General features: G+C 39.7%; 1 protein-coding gene across 1 annotated transcript; it reads right to left on the bottom strand.

Moving 5' to 3' along the window:
• Nucleotides 1-335: 335 nt before the first annotated feature.
• Nucleotides 336-16781, bottom strand: LOC139131850 (uncharacterized). Its single transcript, XM_070698142.1, has 3 exons — nt 16531-16781; nt 2841-3546; nt 336-2706 (listed from the first exon to the last, which is right to left on the bottom strand). The coding sequence occupies exons 1-3, from the start codon at nt 16660-16662 to the stop codon at nt 2378-2380; spliced, it is 1167 nt and encodes a 388-aa protein (XP_070554243.1). The 5' UTR covers nt 16663-16781; the 3' UTR covers nt 336-2377.
• Between the last annotated feature and the right edge of the window lie 7407 nt (nt 16782-24188).

Raw genomic sequence — 24188 nt, 5'->3', positions numbered from 1 at the left:
GCAGTGTCTTGTCACTTTTATGAAAATCAGTGCAGCTTATTTCAATTTCCCAGGCACACTGTCTGCATGGGACACATAAGTTTGTATGACGGTAATAGCAGTCATCCCTCTTTAGCTTCAATAAACTAATAGTAAGCACAGGCTTTAATGTATGGAAGTGGTATTTTGTGTCTCAATCTTGAACACAGAGTGCCCATCAGTAGTTCTCATCAGAAGTCTTGGCAGGGTCTGTTTTGTCTTTTACGCAAGCAGAATTTCTGACTGCACCAAGTGGCCTTAATCTGCACTTGAGTGGCAACGGGTGTATAACAGTACTGCACAATAAACACGACACGTACAAGGAGTTTCAATTTGTATTTTCCAAAGATATGAGTACATAGTGGAAATTCTACAGAAAAAACTGGCCACAAAAATAATTAGTCGCAAGGGTACAAAGCAATGGTGTTATCTACATTGCAACATACATCATACTCATTGCTTTGCTCATTTTTAAAACTCCACATACTACAAAAATCGGTATATGAAATCATTGGATCCTGTCAAGTTCTAGCATAACTAATCTCCCAGTTTGTTTCAGGTATGACGCAACAAGTTATGAAATTTTGGGTGTGTTTTGTAGTCTTGTGCACGCATTCATATGAGTCCGCCGATACTGTGATTTAGTTTGCTAACTAATATTTAAGTTCACGGACCATAAACGGCAGTTCCCCTAGAAATAAAAAATCCAATATTTCCGAAAAAACAACCGCAAAACATTGCACATGGGGTAATCTGGTTCAATATCCCCAAATAGTCTTAGTATACGAATAGTTGCGTGAAAATATCGACAATTTATTTCATTCAAAACATCGACCTCGTCATCTTTGGGCAGTAGAGCAATTTACAACTACTATTTCTAAGCACGGGATCTCGCAAAAATTGTAATTTCTTAGAAATCTAAATTTCCGATTTATCCATTCTGTGATGTCAATTTGGTCATTCTCAGTTCACTTCAAGACGAAGCTGATGTTGTCCCGATATTGTCATTCTCAGTTCACTTCAAGGCGAAGCTGATGTTGTCCCGAATATTAACAGAAGCCTTCCGGGGATTATTGTCCATTTCATGGATTGGTACAACATTTAAATTATGTTTTTGCAATCAGTAATATGCAAAAAGGCCTGGTGACGTAATAGTACAAGAACATACGGTGATCAAGATCCCCAGATCGTCGATCATTTCAGTCTGTCTGATCAGCTTCTGATAGCTTAATCACGTGACATGAGAATGACCAATATTGCGCTTTGATCCTTCTGTTAAAAAACTATTGCAGTACTGCACTTTTTGCCTATCACAATTAGAGATATATATTTTCGCCTGGTTGTAACAGGCAAGCCCTGTTGATCAACGTCAAATCGAATCCACAAAGTATCAACAAAGTATCCAACAAAGGAAGGCACGCTAAAGATAGTTCTAATATGGCAGTTTATCATATCTTTGTTGCAAACAAAAGGCAAAATAATCGTCACGTGATTCAAAGGCAATCCACTTATGACGTAAACTACATTCCATGTATTCCTAAAATCATACAAGCTGTAACCTATCAGAAAATTTTGACCTACTTTGCATAAATATTACCTCTCAGGTGATGTCAAACATTCGCTTGTCTCTCTTTTCTAAAATACCAAATACGCGAATGGAGATATCGCGAGCACTTGGGGGGGGGGAACTTGAGCAAGGTATAAAAAACACATCGCCCAAGCCGCTAATTTTTCAACGTCAGCTATCAATGCAAGTGCAAAGGGGGCCAAGAATGAATCATGGGGTGACCGCCATGTTGCATGAGAATTCACAAGAGGACCCAGATCCTCTCCAGTGACCCCCTTACCCAAGCCCCCATCAAAATGTCATGATCAAATACTCAGTGATTTATCGTTCAAAATCCGTATTGGTATTTTAGAAAGGATGACTATATTGCGTGATCGAAGCCTAAATAATACGGTGCCTATACGAACTTAATCTTGTCTGACAAGTAACGTGTTGCAGATTGCGTCAAAATGTAGGTACACGGGATGGTTGACCCTTTTGTCCAGTCATGCCAATACAGTGGGTAAACATTTATAGTGGCGATGAACTGCGCAAACTGTTAATATGTTTAGTAGGTGTTTTGTACATTAACAAACATGCAAAAACGAGTGTAATAAACTAAAATACTCAACAAATAAATAGGCCTGGTACCGATCACAGAAGAAAATTGCAAACTGACATTCACTAAAATTTCATTAAGATTTGCTATCAAAGTCAAAGGCGACAGAAATCAAGCATGTTCACTTTTTATGTAAATTTTCTCTCGTAAGTACATGATATTTCGGACAAACCATAAGTTGCGAGCTGCTGGCATTATCTACGGTGGGTGCTGTCGTTTCTGCCCCTTTGCAAAAGCAGAGCGGTAAGTTCTCGCTCCCGTGTCCGATCGGTCTTCGATCGCCTTCCGAACTCAGTGAAGAGGTCACCTGTGATTGGGCCTTGTCTTTTCCCGTATTCCGTGAACAGGTCCCCCGTGATGGGATTTTTTCGCTTTTCTTCTATGGTGTACGCGTCAAGCGGTAGATTATCGTCGCCATGCTCCCGTTTGTCAAACTCCGTGAACAGATCCCCAGTCAGTGGACTTTGTCCGCGTTTTCCTTCGGTACCGACCAACTGTGATTTACCGGCACCACTCAATAGATCTGTGGACAGAACACTTCTGTTATTATAATCAACTTTATCGTCGAAGAATTAAAGATTTTCATTTTTTGAAGATTGCTTGACGCGTTTATCAAATACAGTAAACAAATCACCAGAGATAGGTCTTTACTCTTACCTTGACTCAAAGAGGACTCGCCTTTCCCACGTTTGCCAAATTCGGTGAACAGATCCCCAGTGATCGGACCTCGTCTTCTGTCCACGAGAGCGCCGTCATTTCCGCGTTTTCCGAACTCAGTGAACAAATCCCCGGTTATTGGGTTCTGTCTCTTTTCCTCGTCGATATACTTGCCGTTTTTCAGGCGTTTACCGAATTCCGTAAACAGGTCGCCCGTGATGGGGTTTTGCCTCTTGTCCGGTTCCACAAGCTGGCTGTCTTTTCCGCGCTTACCAAATTCGGTGAACAAATCTCCCGTTATTGGACCCTGCCGCTTGTCCGCATCTACAAGCGCGTCATTTTTTCCCCTTTTACCAAATTCCGTGAAAAGGTCCCCTGTTATCGGACCCTGCCTCTTAAAGTTGTCTTGACTTTCAAATGCGCCGTTGTTCATGCGTTTACCGAATTCAGTGAACAAGTCGCCGGTAATCGGGCCCCGCCTTTTGCCCTCGTCGACAACAGAACCATCTTGACGTTTTCCGAACTCAGTAAAGAGGTCTCCAGTGATCGGGCTCTGTCTTTTGTCAGGTTCGACGTATGCATATGAACTATGCCCATTTGCATCGTCGTATGATGGATCTCTGATCATGCCACCTTCGGTCAAAGAGTTCAGACGCATCTGTTCCATTTCATCGGCATCCTTGTAATGTCGCATGGCGAGAGACAACTGTGAATGAAAAATATACTGGCGTTATAGGTTTTTATCGAATATGAATACACGGGTACAAGCGGTCTTATTGACTCAGATATAGAGATTGCATCGTTTCCATCTTTGAGTGTTCTTTACTGATCTCGTTATCTATCGGTCGCCTCTCAAAGGTATAGAGGCATATGTCATCTCTTCATTCTATTTTAAATCAAATTGAGGTCACGTGTCCTCAGCAGACATATTCACGAGAAATTATAATGAAAAGAAAACAAGTTAATTTGCTTTGTGTCACTTCTATTTAGTTTTGAGTGATTTCGCTTGTCTAGTGGTATAAGGCCACGAGTTTGTATCTTGGCGTACCTTGTACCCTTTGATGCCTGACCAAATGAGACGAGCGCTGATCGATCCGCACCGCTCATTGGCTGAAAGTGCAGGATGCCATTTGTATAATATTTTAAAGGTGCGACACTTTTGGCAAACGTTGCCATATAAAATTCACGCCGCATGTGAGTGGAAATAAAATGAACATAGTAATGATAACCATGTTTGCTAACCATGAATTCTGGCAGTAAAAGGCCAATCACGACAAAAGTTCAAGGGCCGTGGTGATACATCCGTACATGCCTTTGTAGCTGCTGTATTATGTGAAGGGAACAGTCTAATTGTTGCTACTTGTGGTAGCTATGCTATTTTGCCAGTAGCAGCGTGGGAGATACACACACACTTTATCACTACCATCATGGCAAGAATTTGGCGCCAAGCGACACCATATACACATCACGGATACAAGAAGCGGTTAAACAAATAACTCTTCACGAGTATTCAAACATCGTCACCGACAAGCTTTCGATTCACCGCTCGAACTTACACAGTGGCTTTAAGCTGTATTTTGAGACAGCATGATCTGCCCCACGGGATTAATCTTCATACAAAGTGATTACCTAAACTGGGGAACGAATTTCTCTCGCAATATCCCTATCCCTTTCGTAAATTACATGTAGTGTCAAATTGGGATAGCCATTCGCGCTCTCTCGCAACAGAATTTTTCCGACTTGTCGATTGGCCTTCACATTATAAAGCTAGGGATATGACTGGGTTTCTATCGATCGCAGTTTTCGTTGTCAATGGATACCTAAGTTTCCTCACTGGCGCTCTGTTCCTAACAGAACTCGATCTATCGTGTAGGAAGAACGCAGCGGAGGTAGATCACGATGAGGGTTTAGCACATTGGGTTGTAGACCTACTTCCATAATTTACCTCACCAGGCACACGCTGTCAATGGCAATGCAAGAATGGGCACAATTTACTTCATCCTAGGAATTCCCTGAAATATCAAATACCCATCGCCGAAATGGATGCATGGTGACGTCACTGTTACGCGATGAATTTAAAATGAACGAGAGTCCTACGATTCTACCATCTAGCGATCGATTCAAAGTTGTCCACGTCGACAAAACATATATAAAATGAAATTTAATAAGAAGTCATGTAATGTTGTTTTAATCAGAAACGTAGAGAAAAAATGGTTTGTGTCGTTAAAGAGGCACTCCCACTTGGTAACATTTTTAAAACACATTTTTTTAATGCCAACGGTCGATATTTGACGTGGCGACTGCACGCGGATCGCGAGATATCGATAAAAATATGTCATTTCCCGAGCGTATTTTTCACATCACGAAGTTTTACGATCGTTTCTGATTATGACCCGAAATCCCCCGAAGGTTTGTTATTGTGCTGATTGACGATAATATAGGGAGTCCATAATAAGTTCGAACGGCGCAATTTTACCTCCCACTGCGAAGACTTTATATACAGCATCATGCCTTCACTTCTGGTATTTTTTTTTAACTTCTCCTTAGTTTTTGTCGTTTTCATTATTCTCAGTCAGTTCTATTATATTTTTAACCAATACCACATAGATATCAGTTTTTACGTGTAAAATATCAGCCGCCTCTGATGACTACATTTTGTCGTCTGCCACACAATTACGCGTGGTTCGATACATAGCGGCCACTGCATGCGTATGCATGCATACCATGCGGCGGCCACTATGTATCACCCTCACGTATCTGTGCTAGTCACCTATGCGAATTCTGGTGGAATCAGCAAACTCTGTTTTCCGTTTTTTTCTCCTAGTCAGTAAGACTCGGCTTTCCCCCACGGGGCATGATCGATCACCGACACGGTCGTACTGTCCGTGGCGTACAGCAGCGTTAGCGTAGACTCGTACTACATAGCTTAGTTGACAATGGCCCCGGTGCCGAACGTTCGATGTTCGGAAGCTGAATTTAGGTGGGCCACCGGAATTCAAACTTTTACTTTTTTGAGGACATGTTTTTATTGATATCTCGTGATCCGCGCGCAGTCGCCACGTCAAATATCGACCGTTGGCATTAAAAAAATGTGTTTTAAAAATGTTACCAAGTGGGAGTGCCACTTTAAAGCTACCACAAAGGAAATACACAATAATGTTGACCAGAGACAAGGTGAAATTCAGGGACAATAAGAATCGAGCGACAGAAGGGTTGTTATCGGATATATATATATATATATATAATATTATATATATATATATATATATATATATATATATATATATATATATATATATATATATATATATATATATATATATATATACATATTGTGTGGTTTTACTTTAACTATTATCTGTTAATTGTAACGATTACGGAAAGGGAATTCGTTGTTGTTAGAATCGAGTTTGCAATCGATGAAATGGTCACATGATTAATGTACCAGCAAAGGGGGGTGTCCTTTCCCCTGAACAGAATTGAATATCCCTAATTCTAATAATTCGCTAGGTTGCTGGTACAGAAACTAATTGAAGCAAACAGAGGTCGTTGGTAATTCTGATTTTCTACGTTATGAAATACCTTCTATATTCACTCTACGCAAGTCCTGCTAATCAAGAATGATTTTACAGCCGAGCGGTGTAGTACACAGAGACATGTAGAAGACAGTGGTTATCTCATTAAAGTCGTTCTCCTTCAAACTACTTTGATTGTCTGTGTTTCACGAGAGAAACTATTCATGTTGTTCTGCTCAATGAAATATGCCAATTTGTCAGACAGATCATCTCTGTTTCCATGCTCTTATAGATATAAGTATAAATGCTTCGATGCTATAATTTATGGTACATATGAGAAATTATGTCATAGGCATATTTACGTGTTACGAAATGTGTGATTCAACGTGGTTCAGTAAGCAGAATGAAATAGACAGCTTATCGCAAGAAACAAAAATAAACAAATAAAAAATAACTTCTTTGTCTTGATAAACATGTATCTTTCTTGTGAATATCAAAACTTGTGTCACCTCTTTCGGACTCTTATCTATTCTTGCAGTAGGCCGGGTTTGAAGATTTGTTTTACTGTCTACTCAATCAGCAACAAACAAGATTCTGACAGACAAAACTAGTACTCTTTTTCTCAAAAAACAAGTGTATCGCAAAAAATAATGTGTATTAACCGAAAACACCGGCTTTGTCCCTGTAAATTAAATGACTGTGACAGATAGAGTGTAGCTCTGAATCATTCTCTTTCAGAAAGGTCACAACCAATTACGCCTCATTTGTTAATGTAGTCATGGCAGAATGCCAGAGTTGGGCCTTTGCACCTCGCTATTGTTTGGAATGGGGGGGGGGGGGTTGACATAAAAATCTGCCACATCCCCGTTCACCAGGCGCCTCTCCAGTCGATCATTTGGAAATTCGTACGGATCTGAAACCAGCACTGGGAGCGTAATATGAGTGAGCCAGGTAGTATTCCAACTTTAAAGCTCTCCAGATCTCGAACCGATACGAGTATTTCCCGGTTTCAAAATGACATTTCAATTTTGAAGTTCGTCGCTAGGGAGATTTATGCGTCTCCAGGTGAAAGGAGAGTTGTTCAAAACGGGTAGAAACACGGCTTTAAAATTAAGCATCGAGCAAATTTCCTGTGCTAATGGACCTAGTTTGCCAGAAATTCAACAAGGAAAAATCACATTTATTATTCTCTGTGACAATGAAGTGAACATTGATCGCCTGATGAAACGTCTAATAGCTAATATGTACATTGTAATCCTTGGTAAGCAGAGGAGCCGAGGGTTTCCTCGTGGTGAATTGTGGGAAGCATACGGTCTAATTTACATTCCGATTTAATCTTCAATTTCCGTAATTCAATACCACCAATAAAACGAATAAACATTTTCTCGCGCTCCCCTCATTCCTAAAATAGTTTCTTTCAATTTCGATCATTTCCTCTGTCGCTAATTTTCTGCCCTTTCCCGTCTGCCTATGTTTTTTTCTTCGTGAATATCGGGAATGATTAATGTGTGATTAGACTCCTATATACTGTATATGCGTTTAAGACTCCTAAACTTCTCTTTCACCTGATATTAGCGACTACTCATTTTTTTTTATTTTTAATGTCTCTTGTTGTTTTGTTGGTTTGTTTTGTTTTGTTTTTGGAGGTTAAAGAGAGCAATCTTCTGGACCCTTTGGGTTGAAACTTTACGTTTGCCAGATCGGGTGAGCTGTATCTTGCCATTTCCTCCCGCGCTTTCTGTTTCATGTTTCAAGAAGGTTTGAACATTAGAATCACCCTGACTGCGAACAAAGCAGTCTGAAAAAAGTCAATTATTCGATTCAAAACCTTAATATACAACGCTGCCGATAAATGCTGACATTTCCTAGCGTTCAATTGTCACTGTGAAAAATAAAATATACACGAGCGGGCACGAAACCATTTCTTAATCATATAATGACTACATTAACAAAAATTGAACGATAAAAATCTGTCGTTCGGGTCTCAAATTCTCCACGCGCAGATCGTAAGAATCGGAAGTGCGCCAATTATCACGTGACCATCGGGCTCATTTCGCTTCAAAGAAAGCGCGTGAGTAATGACGGTTTTATGACAACCTAAAGCTTGGTGTAACCTTGTCGTTGGTTTTGAATGTGGCGCAAAATGAAGATGCCACGAAAGGTAATAGTACGCCCACTCTGTACATGTATTCACAAAGGATGCCATGGATACGCCCTACTCTAAACTGCTCAACTTAGTAAAATCAAGTTTAAAGAATTATGCAGATTTCAATAATCTGTGTATCTATCATCTCATATTTCATATCTCACATCGGAAATAATGATCATACTACATATTGACAATCTCATTAATGGGAGAAAAAATTAAAGCCCCCATTAACGCTAACTTTTGATGTTTCCAGTACTTTTTGTTTAAATTGTAAAATACAGTTTCTTATCCTACTCTAAAAACTATTGAGCAAAATGGGTAGTGCTCAACAAATTCAATATTGCCTGAATCTGTGTGTTTTTACGTAATTTTTATAAGCTGTATATTTGTCTGTACATGAATTCTTTTGTCAGCGAGAACATTGTTCGTTGCGTATGATGTGTTGTTTTCAGTACCAATACCTGATAACTTATTTCAATAGCATGTTTTCCACGGCGAGTGGATTTTTAGTGGTGGGAATCCTGTATCGAACAATCTATGCATAGGTCAACAAGCATAAGAAGGAATTAATTTTCTCGACAAAATAATAAGAAAATTATGCATTGTTATTGAAATAAGCCAGCCCTCTGTGTTTTCAAACAGTGGAGAACACTGTAAAATATACTCTCCGAAGAGAAAGGCGGATATGTACTTGCGTTCTATTAGATCACTTACGACTTGTCGGTTAAATGGTAGACCTCATATTCTATTAGGAATGAACACATGCAGACACACAGACACATACATACACCCATCCACACACGTCCTCATACACATCTCTCTATCTATCTATCTATCTATCTATCTATCTATCTATCTATCTATCTATCTATCTATCTATCTATCTATCTATCTATCTATCTATCTATCTATCTATCTATCTATCTATCTGCATATCCAGTGTAGTAACGATCAGATGTACTTGTGTATATGTATGTATATATATATATATATATATATATATATATATATATATATATATATATATATATATACACAGGGACAGACAGCCAGACAGATAGACAGATAGATAGATAGATAGATAGATAGATAGATAGATAGATAGATAGATAGATAGATAGATAGATAGATAGATAGATAGATAGATAGATAGATAGATGGATACATACATACATACATACATACATACATACATACATACATACATACATACATACATACATACATACATACATACATACATACATACACACACATACATACATACATACATACATACATACATACATACATACATACATACATACATACATACATACATACATACATACATACATACATACATACATACATACATACATACATACATACATACATACATACATACATACTCATATACACTGCAAATAATGGTATAACGAGCATTAAAAAGAAGACAGACAAAAAAAAGAAAATCATATTCTGTTTCAATTTACTCGCAGCTTGCAATATTTTCAAAATCTTTCCACTGTCCTCATGATTTCGTAACGGTTATTATTTCGATGATGTGAGTATAGTGTTACTCGATGTTTGAATGGTGTTATTTGAATCTGCGTATGTAATGAGATATCTCAGAGACCTGCTCTAATCTTGAAATCGACAATACGCATGTCACATATGACTTCGTCGGGTGGTGGACTTTCTCAGTTTCAAGGGAATTTCAGACATTTCCGTTAAACTAACACCGAATTATCGACGAAATTACAGTCGGGAATCGCTGTCATGTTGTGATTCCTGCGAGAGATGGACAATAAAAGTCACTCTTGGCATTACCACTTTTCAAGTCGGCTTTGTAAATTAGTCGTAGAGGTTTGCGTTAAATCGTCGGAAATGCGATAAAACGTAGCAAATTTACCAGTATATATATTTGCTCAACTTCGGCAAAGGTCGTCTTTTCAGAGCAGGAAATCAAGATTTTTTAGAGAGACAAAAAAATACATAAGGGGAGACATGAGGGGCAAGGAACGAGAGAAGTAGCGACAGAGTGGTAAGAACTACAAAAGGGGGAGGAGAAAGGGACAGAGGTGTGTGCCAGTTGAGAAAAACAAGACATATGGCGAGATAAATGAACAAAGGCTCGTGATATGAACCGGGCACACAGAAGTTTGCTCGATGAGTTTCAAAGCCAGCGACGCCTTAAGGTAGTATGCGCCTCGAAAGTGAAAGACTTAAACTTTTGCTTACACTTTCCTAAAGGATTCTTTTACATCCTCTTTCAAAATCAAGAATGAAAACCGGGGGTCACCGGGCAAATTTTGGCACTAGAGAAACAAATAACCCAATATTTACCTATATTTAAAATTTTAAATTGCCGCCATCCCTGTGTTAACTCTATGGTAAAAAGTAAGATTTTCGGTTTTCGAAAAACTAATACGGTGAAATTTTTTCTTACTCCAAGAGCTTTAAAATGAGCCCCAGAAGTGGTGTATCAGACAAGAATCGTAAAAGTTTGAGAGTCCAAATATCTGTACCCGAGGCGCATTCTCGGGGACAGACATTCGGACTCTCAAACTTTTACAATTCTGTTCCGATATACCACATGTGAGGGTTCATTTTAAAGCGCGTTGTGAAAGAAAACTTTTCACCGGCTTAGTTTTTCGAAATTCGAAAATTTTTATTTCTCTCCATAGAGTTTACACAGGGATGGCGGCCATTTTGAATTTCTAATATCGGTAAATCTTAGGTAATTTGTTTCTCAAGTAGCCTACCAACATTGGCACGGTGACCCCCTATTTTTATTCTTGAGTTTGGTAGAGAATGATTGAAAGATTCCTTGAGGAAGGTTAGAGCAAAAGTTGAAATCTTTCACTTTCGAGGTGCATACTACCTTAAAAGCGAAATAACTTCCAAACGGAGCCCGAGTCAGTCAGACACTGACAAACAAATTACAGGAAAGTAATTAAAGACTACGGTGAGGTTTTTGTGTAGACTATGCATGGTTCGTACAGGGATAGGAATGTATTGAGCAACCTCGTGAAAAAGGTAACAGGTACAGGTATGGAGAGTAACGCGGCACACGATAACATGTTTCCCACGTGACTGTACTCGTGACACGTTGAGTAAGCGCTACACTCCTGCTACTTGACTGGGCACTTTAGGGCAAATGTTCAACCAGCCGGGTTGATTTTGGCGGCAAACTGCATCAGGTATGTCAGGTATTTACGACGGATGGTCAGATATTAAGTGTGAATCACGCGGATAGAGAGAGAAAAAAAAACGAGTTCAAGAGTTTAAGCCCTACGCATGAACTGATTTGGGGTGTTTTTCCTGTCTCGTTGAAGTTACTCACAAGCAATGGACACACACACACACACAACACAACTTTGTAACTGTAAGTCATCGAGCACGCAATTTCTTTGGCCTCGTGGTTTTTGAACCACTTTTCAAAATCGCACAAACAAAATTTCTTTGACTAAAAGTCAAACTTCGGCCGGAATCGAAATTTAACGAGAAACCGCACATGACGTTTCCCTTTGTAGTCGGCGTGTACTTATAGATGGTGTTCTGACATTAACCATTTTTAACAAAAGCTTACCCCAAGAGTACCGCTGTCAATCGGAAACACGTTTAAAACCGCCAACATTTACCCTTGTACCTCACGACCGAGTGTTACACAATGACGTCATTCATCAAATGGTATTAAAATACTGTATGGCCGAAGGGGCAAAATTGATCTCGATAAAATAAGTCCTTTGGTTGGATCGAAACTTGAGCGCACCTTTGACTGGTTAACTAAATAACAAAGTTATTTTGATTGCTGCGATAATACACTTTTTATTTCTAACATCTTAGCCAGTTTTCGTTCTAAACTCGCAAATTCAAGCACAAACAGCACTTCTGTGGTGAAACTACTAGATACTCGAAGATCCAGATACTAGCCTCACTCACTTTTAATTTTTCATACACGTTTCATGTGTCAATTTATAAGCATTTACATAATGCTGATTTATTGTCAATCAAGTCTTCGATTCGAGCTTGAATCCTTGCATTAGACAGGTAATGTTACAAGAATGTTGTCGGAAAATAGTGTATTTAAAGGTATTTCATACGATTAGTTGTAGTATCGAAGCGCAACGATGGTTCGTGCTTTAGGGATGAATACTGAAATATTTATGGAACCACCTGTTGAGGGTTTTCAAGAATTTAGTGCGTGTCCGTAGGTTTAACGTCTGTGCACGAAGTGCAGGGAGATAAGCTAGTCTTAATTTTCTACCAAACCCGAGGCCTTGTGATAACCTTATTCGTGTACTAAAGCCCGTCTTTGACTCAAACAGTGTTAAAAATATTCCTTCGTGTCGTTTTGGTCGTATCAGGTTACTCTCATACAGAGTGTGGAGAAGAGAAATTCGCTATTGCCGACGGCTGGAGGGTTTTGGTCTGCATTTGCTGATAAGACTCGTTTTCACAAAGTATACACACCTCACCCCGGAGAATGTAATGTACGGTTACCACATGCTCCTGAAAAGCTACACACAATCCTAGATTTGAAAAACAAGCGACAGATGCGTTTCCATTTGGGCTAATTTGGTCAACGCCCGCTGTAAAACCGGCCAGGGCAATCAAATGTTTAACAACAATGGCGCCTACCACGGCAAGACAGGCAGCAGTTGTCGCGACATCGTGCCAACGGACTCATGGAAAATTCTTCCTAGAATGAAATGTTTAAATTCCTCCTTTTCTTGATAATTGAGTGTGTTACCTTTTCACATTATCTAATATCGTAATATCGTTATTGACCTTGGAAAGTTGTTTCGTGTCAAAATTATCCTTTAGCTAAGATTTCTTGGTTTGTCAGGAATCACTTATTAGAAGGTGGAAGACCTGCGTTGCTTGGTAAGACGAGATTTTTAAGTCTTGCCGGAAAACTAATTTTCGTTCCGGCAGTCCAGTAGACTCTACACAAAAAATTCAATTGGGGGTTTTAGATGTAGGCTTTGAACAATGGATGACGTGAAAAAAAAATTTTTTAATACCAACTTTTAAAAGCTGTTCGACTTCTTCAATTTGTTCAAAAACAATCGAAAGTCAACTTAGCGATTGGCATTTGAGCTATCATAATATTTTTCTGTCTTTTGTGCATGAGCTTTAATCAGTGGAACTTTTTTCCGTTGTCTTGCATTGGCTCTCACGGAACTGCGAGAGTTTGAACAATCTGCGGGGAATGGAAGGTGCAACATTACATTGTTTCCTGTGGCAGTCGAAGAGAACCTAGTTTCGTTAAAACTCACTGAAACTTTGCGATAGCAGGAAAAGCCTAGCGTCAGCACCACATAGGATTTTAAAAAGGGTATCGTACGTTTCAAAACAGTACGTACGCATTGTATCGTACCTTTACATTCATCAAAGCACCTGTCCTTCCTCACACGTAGGAATTTTACTCCCGATTTTGACATACAGCAAGATTATCAACATTAATGACTAGGTTGAGGCCAGGCGGCATGTTTAAATGCTATAGAGGTGAATGGTATTTCCGAATTTCAACATAGCTCCGAAGACACAAGTCACCAGACACCTTGTGGTGCGCTACGGTAGTAGCTATAGCATTTTGAAGCTTGCCGTGTCGGTATTAACTGATATCCCGCTGTTCTGTTCACGAGCTGTCCTCCCTGAGCCGTATCTGACGAAGGATGAAGCTAATTACAGACGCACCGCCGGTGATGAATTCACACTCAATCGAGCGACTCTTTCTTGCATCTTCGCGCGTTCTCTAACTTCAACAAAATCGTACTGTAAGAATACAACTATAGACGCATTTACACCATCGATTCACAAATATTCTACCGGGATTGCCAACCTTTATTTACGTTCATTTGGTGTGAGATGGTTTTCCTTTGGCACTGGCCACGTTATTATTGGTGTTTCAATCGGCCGACGAATATTAGATCTGCGAGTATTACAATACAACACGGTAGCGACGGTTTCCCCGGGGATGCTCGCCGTTTCCCGGTTACCTCCGACATTATGCCGTTTTCATTTAGCGCAGGTTTCTCTTATTATAGAGAAATAAATACTTTTTGTTCGATAAATCGAGATTTTTTTCGGGTAATTTTAAATGAAATAATTACTGTAGTCAAATAGAAAGATTGGCCCTTTCCAGCTCTGTTGGCTTGTGTGACCTAAAACAAGGTTGCTTACTACAGGTTGTAAATATTTCATTGTGTTTACTTTGGTCCTTTCGTTGGAGGTTTTAATATTTGGGTACTACACGCATGAGCTGTTTGTTTCTATAAAACGAGGTGTAGAAGTACTGCCACTGGTCGAACCAAAACATACGTGAAACGTTTTAATTTGGACAGTTGCGCGCTGTAATGCGCCAAGGATTTCCTCCTTCACCATTGTTGGCTCTCGAGAAAATTCCAGCATCACTATGCGATACAGTCATCAAATTAATGTTTGTACCGTTCGTTGGGGCATGTCCAGTCAAGAACGGCACGGTTTTCTGCAATATTCAAGATATCTCAATAGCGCTGTTGTCTTCGTTAGGTCGTAATCTACACACGCTACAGGTATCACACCGTAGTGGCGAGTACAGTGTGTTACCAAAACACGTTCCCCGTGCCATTCATCGGCCAAATAGGTGTTAGCATAAGATAGCGGGTCAATTGACCTTGTAATAACGGAGGCCGAGAAATAGCTTGTAGACGATAGGAATCTTTCATGGTACAAACAACAGCAACTACCATTACTTTGCCGTTTGTTGCGGTTACCACAGCTATATTATCATTGCAAATCTATGGGGTCATAAGCGAGTATTTTGCCATTCGCTTCATGCATGGTCACTTTTAAAGCGGGGTTTTTACGCCGTTACGCCAAGACGCATAGAAACACGTCAAAAATGCTCGATAATCTCATGATCCACATAAATGATGTGAATGAAAGGAGCTCGTTCTCTTGCAACCCCACGGCGACAGTTTCCCTCCAATACTATATGAACACAGAGTTTGACAAAGCCTAGTACACTTGACATTTGAAACTCCCGCGAAGTTTCGCAGCAAGCAGCCACAAGATTGATTAAACCGGCAAACCAGTGCAACGAAGAGATATTAAGGCTGAGAAAAGCTGGATGGATGTACCGTGTCAGTATGGTTTAAATAACAGTGTTTTGACAGTTAAGAAAGGAAAATGACAAATTAAACAACTTTACTGCATTATGGAAATCATTAGATATAGAAATTTGAATTTCGAATCTGTTCATGGAGCTGCGGAGACGGCCACACTTTCTGATTTACTCTCGCTTACTGCAAACACAGGAAGCCAATACCTCTTTTACTTTTCATCAAGACATTCTGTTTACTCTGCGCTTTTAGAGTCGTCTGCAAATTTCCGATTTTCATAATGGCGATCATATTGTAATAAAAGTTTGACATCGCAGTATAAAAAATCCATCAGCGGTGCATGGAAGAGTGAATGGCGCTTAAGCTGTATTCGTTTACATTTTCAAGGATTCTTAGCTTTTTGCGTTTCTTTTCAGATTAAACTTACCACGATTATTAGAATCATAGCATTACTTCATCCCACTAACAACGCTTTATTGAAGAGCATTTTCATACGTGATTGGATGTTAAATTTCCTGTCATTAATTTGATGTATGTAATGTGAACTCCTTGACATGGTGGATGCCCTGAAATGTCGTTACTGAGATCGCATGTTCCCTTGAAACGCCCCTTTCTAAATGGATCGTCATGTTGATGGGGACACAACGGTTCTCCGCTCCAGAAATGTTCTATCGGGCGCGACGAATGAAGGTAAAATCATCGACTCTACAGCAATGCACTAGCGGAGTGTCTGCTTTAGTCCGCTTCGACACTGGACGACAACCGACATGAAACTCGGGCTTGGGTTAACAGTGACCGCAACACCCGATCAGGTTGCACAAAAGGTTACTCATGTTATCAAGTAGAGCACGGTATTCCCGCGGTGCTGAAATGCGTACCTTAGAAAGACAGTCACCAGATACGGGACACAATCGAGTTCGTGTACTTCTTACCTTTGCGAGCAAACTTCGTACTTTTTCCCAGTCTAGATTTTCTTCAGATTCCGTCTCTGCAGTGACACCAAGGGAACAGAAAATCAGTGATCCCAAAAGAGCCCATCTTATATGTACTAGTACAAGCCCCATATCTAAATGGCTTGGAATGACCGCCAGTGCGCTACGATTCGTTAATATTTGGAGAATGCAATATGCAAGCACGTTTTCTCTCTTAAATAGCGCGCTATTGGGGTCGCTGGTGGACCAATTGCAGTTCTGCGAGGGCGCTGTCAGGTTGAAGCTTTGCGTCATGTATGTTGATGGCTCTGACACTTCTAGCATTTTAGATTAATTAGGATACAATTTTCAGGAAAGTTCTAGTTAGAATAATGTGAATTTGGCCAAAGTACAGGTAAAAACTTTATGCAGATTTTGAGATATGAGCTTAGTCACGTGATCAGGTGCCAATAGTTTCCCGCCAAAATCATGTACTGAAAAAATATTGCATCCATCTGCTATACACAAATTATTTAAAGTAGACCGGACAATTAACTTAACATGGCACAAAAGCTTGTGTGATGATCATTGTGACTGATACAAAGTTATCCTATTTAACCTTTTAATTCCGAGCCAAAACACCCCAACGTCATTTTTTACATTCATTTTTTTTATTTTAAATATTAGCAAGAAACCACAAGCGATATTTTTAGGATCAGGTATTTTTTTAAGATGAATGGTTCTGTCGCCAATTATGCAGAAAAAACAACAACAAAAGTTTTACTAAATTAAATCTGACGATATTCTCTGAGAAGCTACCCTTTCCTTCAATTAGCATGCCTGGTATAGAGGACCGAGCACTTCACAGTGATAGAGGGACCGTAGTCACCTGAATTTACATGTGATGACTGACAACGTCCTCTGGCGTGTGAGATGCGTGAATCCAGGATGCGACAAATCCCTAACTCCCCGGCTCTTACACTGGCAAACATCACATAGCTGCCATGTTTTAATTACACATTTTTGAAGGTGGCGTCTTCCGTTGTAACTTCAAAGAAAGGATTTAGACTGATATATGAGCTAATAAAATCCCTGCCCGAGTCAAGACTCACTTTTAATCAGTTAAAGGGTGTCCTACAGTGAAATCTGATAATAAACACACATTTGAACAACTGTAATTCAGTAAAATATTCCAATAATAAGGTATTATACACCTTGAAACAAATGTTACACATTTCTATTTTCCAAGTGTCTTTGAAAGCCTACACATTTACATAGTGGTGTTTGTCTAGTTGCCCGGTTCTCGCTTTGATAAGGAAACCAAGTCACAATATGATGTATTGAACCAGGAAATTACCATAAATTGTAATATTTTGAAATGCAGTATGCTAGTAATCATGTTTCGTTACTATCCTACTCAATCTTCGTCGTATCGGAAAGTCCTAATGACGCATGCTGAATCTTGAAAGTGTTTTTCTTTGCAAAGTTGATATTAAATGCATGTACAAGTTTCGAAGGTCCGAGGCGGCCGGTGAGTTCGGGTCCGGGCGGGCACGAACGGTTTGTCAACTTGGCGGGATAAGAAAGCATCGAACGGGGACAGATTGTCTGACTCTCAAACCTTTTCAATATTATTTTGGCCTGAAACTTGCGGGGGCTCATTTTGATGCTTATAGGGTAAATAAAATTTTCACCGGCTCCACCGGCTTAGTTTTGCGAAAGTCGGGAATTTTATTTTTCCCTAGAAATTACAGTGATGGCGGCCATTTTGGATTTCAAATATCTTTAAACATTGGGCAATGTGCTTTTGGAAAGTTTAAGTCTCTCAATTTCTAGGTGCGAGCAATCTTTAAAAAGAAAGTATGGTTTTGACCCATAGCGTAATCTTTGTGTGACAATGTTCAGTTAGTTCATATGTACTCTAAACTATTACAATCCTTTTTTGTTTGTTTCTTACTGTAGAATGCGAGGTAATCCTAAAAATATGGGCAAATTATACGCGACCTTACTGAACAACTTTGAGATGGATGTATTCTTTTACGTTGGCGTTCGCCTTCAAACTGCTCGTGAGAAAGTCCGGATATGAATAATTCTTTCGAAAAGATATGACGTTGAATTGTTTGCCTGCGATCCATACGCTTATTCATCCAAACACTCAGCAATGCGAAATAAATGAAGTGTAACAATATTAATAATGGAGGAACTATATGAAAATTATGGAACTTACAGAAAGTATGTTTACTCACAGTGTCTCCATCATGGGAGGCTGTAGTTTACTAACGGTCTCTCTACAACCATTGCCGTGTTTCATTCGACCACCAAAGTATTTCAGAGAGGAATATGCTGTAGCAGTTTGGTTCCAATATCTGCTCATTTAACAGTGATTGTAACCTATATGCACACAGAACCACATACGTAACATCCGTAAATATGAGTAGATTGGATCTGTCTTGAAATCACATGCAGAGAGTGTTTAAGACGTTAGGAAAGGTAGATTTCTCCAATATGAGCGTGTACATGACAAGAGACAGCTATCTACCGCTTATGGAGCAACCTTTATTTACGAGGTTTGACTAAGTCATATCAACGTTTTGAAGTAAAAACTGTTAATCCATTATGCAATTATATGTACTTCGTCAAGGTAGGCATGCAAGTCAATCCGAAAGACAGCAAGAACAAACTAAGAAACATGGTATACTGTCTATGTAATCTGGAATGAGGCTGACATTAACCCTCTGACAGCTGTAACTTTTCCCACAAAAATTTTATTGCAATATTTTCAGTATTTTTTCAATTTGTGTGAACTTTTCTGTAAATTTTTTCATGATTTTGGACCAAATGGCTATCACATTTAATCGGCTACAGTTTTTTATCAAAATTTTGGCAAAAATAAGAAAAAAATTGCCGCAGCATATTTTATAAAGGTCACAAAAATTGACCTTGGCGCTCAAAGGGTTAAAAAATATCCGATTTACACAGTGAGAGGTAAAGCACCATGGGGTCACAATAGACGGTTACCTAACGTATACAATTGTCTAATAGCTGTCACCATAGACAAAGGAGCAGAAGTTTTCCGCTCTAGTGTCTAGGCTGTCACTTTTTCTTGAAGGTGACATGTTTGGTACTGGGAGACGAAGGACAAGCGGCATGTCGCGTTACCATGGTAAATAGATAAGAAAGACTGTGATGTAGTACTGGGCTATCGATGGCACACAGTTTTAGGTGTTTCGCAAAACAAATGAGTGAGCCAAATGAAGACTATATAAAAGAAAGATCGTTTCCTTTCATTTCAAAAAACGCAGTTGAAAGACTTCAAAATGAATACTTATCATTCCTTGGTGAAAATGAAGGCCTTGAAGCCTGGCTAACGACCTTTTTTCACATTTTGGCGATACATTTGACATTTTAGATTTGGATAAGACTCGTTAATGCGGAAGTCGTTAATAGGCCTGTCGAGCAGAATGGGTTTTCAACTGAAGGCTTAGAAAACGATGATAACTGTAAAAAGTGCAAATTTTCCCTGGTCGATTGTTATAGCAACAATGTTATCATTACTTAACGTAACCTTGCCGTCTTGTCTTCCTTTAGCGAACACACAATAAAGGGAGAACAGACTAAGCAATATAAGTATAGTTCTTAAAATCTGCTTTTCAACCGATTTCAGGTGTTTTTAATCCTTCAAGGAAACGGTTGTCAATCTGAGAGGACAGTTAGCCGAATGCACAAACGGGTGTGGAGATAAAACAAACAGTCGTGCCTCCTGCATCAGTTACGTCCTTCTTACCTATCAGTGTATGCTATGTCACGGCTAGTTCGGGGAAAATACCGGACTGGCCAACCACTGAGAAAAAATGAGTCATAGTCCAATGAAAACGGGAGTCTAAACTATACACCTCATAAATCACGATGTTTTCATTTTGTTTGAGTATAGGCTATAATACCGTTCAGACAGGTTTGTGGATTAATCGTCTAACTACAGACTAAAGACTGTTGACAGGTTTGTGGATTAATCGTCTAACTACAGACTAAAGACTGTTGATAAACGCGAAGAAAAAAATTGTTCTGTCCTTAGGTCAGATACTCTCCAGCGTTGATGTATCGGAAGTATGCTTTTGCTATAGAATGGACATTACCTCCTCTCTCTCTCGGTCATATCGCACACCGGGAAAAGCTTTAAGTGATGCATTTTTAGAGCTTTAATCCATCAAATTTTTAATCAATTAATTGGTATGATGCGCTAAACAAACTCTATATATTAGTGAAGTTATCTTTGAAAGTGCCATTTTAGTACTGCTCTTTCACACTTCGAGAAAAATGACGTCACTTTCTTGTATCTGTAGCAGATTCCTACGTGTCGGTCGATAGAAATAATGGGAAGAGGTCTCGTTTTATATTTAAACTGTTTTTTTGACCTACTGTAAATCTAATTATGTTCAAATGTCACGAGTTCATTTTCAAAGTTATCGTTGAGACATGAATATTTTATTCGCCTGGGCCCCTACGCAAGGAACGCGGAGTGTTGATTGTCTATAGTGAATTGACAACCGTGAACACTTACTTGCAACTGCAGTAAGAGGGCATTTCAGGGAAGTAGTATCATTCTTTTACCATTAAAGGAGTTACCAATTCAGAATTTTGGCCTATCTAGGGGTGTCATAAGTGCTAACGCTCCTCACCTAGCACATCCCAAGCTCTTGGTCGCATAGTCGGCGGTTATCAGGGAGCGTTCAGTTATTATAGCCCAGCCAAATCTACTTATGCCTTTGTCAAATTTAGATAATTCCCTCCCGGCTTCAAAAAATAATGACAGTTCTTAGATGATTGCGAAAATTTCATGACCCTCATCATTGTGCTGGAGTAAATTTTGATGATTTTCTCGTCTGTTTTGTTCTTTGTGTTACTTACAGTGTCGTTGGAAAGACCAGTATCTTGCTTTGCGTCAGTCTGTATATAGATTTAGTTTTGAACGAAATTAAGGTTTCAAGGGATAACCACGGACACTAGCTATGTGTAGCAGTAATGGCCAGTGTTATAGTTGAAACTCCCTATGTAATAACAGTGCCAATATTAATAAAGGAAAAGAAACGCTATAATTTTTACTCTCTTCTACTTATGCCAGCTATATATTTGTTTTTACGATTGTTCCTAAACTTCCCCTGCTGTTTTATTGCAGTCATGTTGGAAGCTCATTCGCGAAGCGTCCTTTCCATGCAAGAAAACTGCTTTCCCCGATATTCGTTTTAGAAATCCTGCTAAATTTCAAAGTTGAGTACTTCCGAAGTTTTCGAAAACGATCGACCCGAGTTTAGGCAAACAGCGTATCCGGGGCAAAGTAGTTTAAATGATAACATTAATAATGGGGCAATGAAGTTCTTAGTTGTTTCATGAGTATCGCCAGATGATTTCTTCTTTTACTAGGGTGTATATAAAAGGAAAATTTAAACACAATGAAACACAGTGAAGCGGTAAAAAGGGTATCATTCAACGTTTCCGGGTTGACTTTAAGGGATATTTGCCGTGCTTTATTTATTTTAATTGTCAAAGTGGAGTTTATGAAGGTGGTGACATTTCCCACTCCACTCGAAAAGCCTCATGTGTGTTGTTCCTTGCCGAGGTCAACAGTCCGATGACTGTATGGCGCCGCCAAGTTTGTCAAGGTATTCGACTACTAACCCGGACGACCCTCTGTAAATTTGAAGTGGGTCTCATGGCTAGGTGGACAGTGGCAAAGGAGGATGTTTGCATACCCCATGGCAGTACGGTGACCGGTGTGGTTAATTAAGGTCATGGGACGTTTGAATCTTTGAAACTAACGGAGCAAACACCATGGTACGAAATGCGGTACCGTGTATCATGGAGTAAGCGGTAACATGAAAGGCGAAGCCGACCTGATTGTATCCTGTAATACCTGGCCCATAGGATTAATATCACGGGTGCAACACCGACTGAGATGGTTGATAATACGAAGTGACTCGCCTTGTTGTGATAATGATATGCGTTCTCTCTCTCTCTCTCTCTCTCTCTCTCTCTCTCTCTCTCTCTCTCTCTCTCTCTCTCTCTCTCTCTCTCTCTCTCGCTCGCTCGCTCGCTCGCATTTTCGTATCCAGGTTCAAAGCAAACAAACAAACAAAAAACAATGAATATAGTTTTAGGACACCAACTTTTATATTATTTACGTCAACACGACTCATTCTTGCAGAATAACTCATGTACGAAACGTATGCCTCCTTGCATCTGTTCCTGGTTGCTGCAGAACCGCAGCCAACAACTTTACCCGGCGACTTTGCGTGGTGTAGGAGGACCCACTTTTTGCTCCACTCAAAATCGCCTCGGAAAGTTGTGGGCTGCGGAACTGCGGCAAGGCCAGGCTTGAAATGACCTTAAGGTCAGTCAACTGTGCTTCACAAACGTAGAGTGGTCGTTGGAAAGTCCTATTACACGTAAGGGCCGGATAACAAAAACCATCGAAAACTGCCGCCGCGGAGAATTGCCGTTTAACGTTATTACTTATTTGAAGTGGTGCTTTCCTTTGTATCGCAAGTTGTCGCTTGCAAAAGTTGTATTATTATTGCGATGACGAACAAACTTGGGTGAGATGAATAATCTGCCCTGTGGCATGATGGGATCTGTGATCTGCACGACTGGTGAGTTTATCCAAGCGAGGAACTCACCTTCAGATTCACATCTCATTGTATCAGTGGGCGGATATGAGGGAAATCAAAACGTTATTCCTGGCGTCAATACGTTATCATTGCTGATTAATTGCAGTCATACAACGAGGGGTTTGTCATAATATCGTTCAATGTTGCCATACACCTTGAGGATAAACGGAAATGGGATGTTTGAAATACAACTCGTATGTCGCCGATGGGTTTTTATTTTTTCCATTTTTAAACTGTACACGTCACAGTCTCGACGGCCGCCGACCGAGAAACCTTGTTGGAAAGTTGCTGCGCAACACGTCGAATTTACAAACTTTTTAGAGTAGTCTCTAATTGGTGAACATAATCCTCTACGCAACGGGTCGCTCATCACATGGCCGTTAAGGAAGGTTTGAGTCCGTATTAAGAAAGTTGCTTGTTGCGAGCTTCTCAGTGACAGGGTGTTCCCCTTCCCGTGTGGTTGGTTGGTGAATATTTTCATAAAAAGAACAGAATCGCCAACCCAATTAAAGAGGGCGCATAATTATAAGTTTATGACAACAGGATTGGTTAGCCAACACTACAGTTATGGATTAGTCGTTTTACAACAAATAAAAAAGTGTTATTTATTTATTTATTTTTTATTTACTGAGGCACTGCGTTCGGTTTTTCATGAAATCAGTAAGGGGCATCATCTGTTCGATGACAGGCAAGTCTTTCTTGGTCTACAATACTACTTTCATCGATATCTTTGGTTTAAAACTCTAAATAATATGGCCCAATTTATTTCGTTTTGGACTGTACACCTAACCCCGATATTAGTATGTATACTCTGTTGTTTGTAATTTATTCCAAAGTTAGCAGCTTCATCTTTTGATGCACGACGTTCTTTTTAACTGATGCCGATCGACGTTTTCTGATGTCGTGTCACCTTTCTCTGATACGTGTCATCTCTTTCTGAACGTGATTCTTGCCAAAATCACCACCTCCACTTAAAATGCGCGATCGTTTTCTGGTGCATAGCAATCTTTCCCTAAT

Source organism: Ptychodera flava, chromosome 4 (genome assembly GCF_041260155.1).
Source record: "Ptychodera flava strain L36383 chromosome 4, AS_Pfla_20210202, whole genome shotgun sequence".
Classification (NCBI taxonomy): domain Eukaryota; kingdom Metazoa; phylum Hemichordata; class Enteropneusta; family Ptychoderidae; genus Ptychodera; species Ptychodera flava.
The sequence above is the reverse complement of the archived record's forward strand: the minus strand, read 5'-3'. Positions and strand labels throughout refer to the sequence as shown.

Bases quoted from the DNA above. Each gene is read 5' to 3' on its own strand.
- LOC139131850 (XM_070698142.1), bottom strand. From the start codon at position 16,662: ATGGGGCTTGTACTAGTACATATAAGATGGGCTCTTTTGGGATCACTG. The intron at 3,547-16,530 runs GTAAGAAGTACA...TTTCATTCACAG, and splicing joins TACGAAGTTTGCTCGCAAAG to TTGTCTCTCGCCATGCGACA. The intron at 2,707-2,840 runs GTAAGAGTAAAG...TTCTGTCCACAG, and splicing joins CGAGTCCTCTTTGAGTCAAG to ATCTATTGAGTGGTGCCGGT.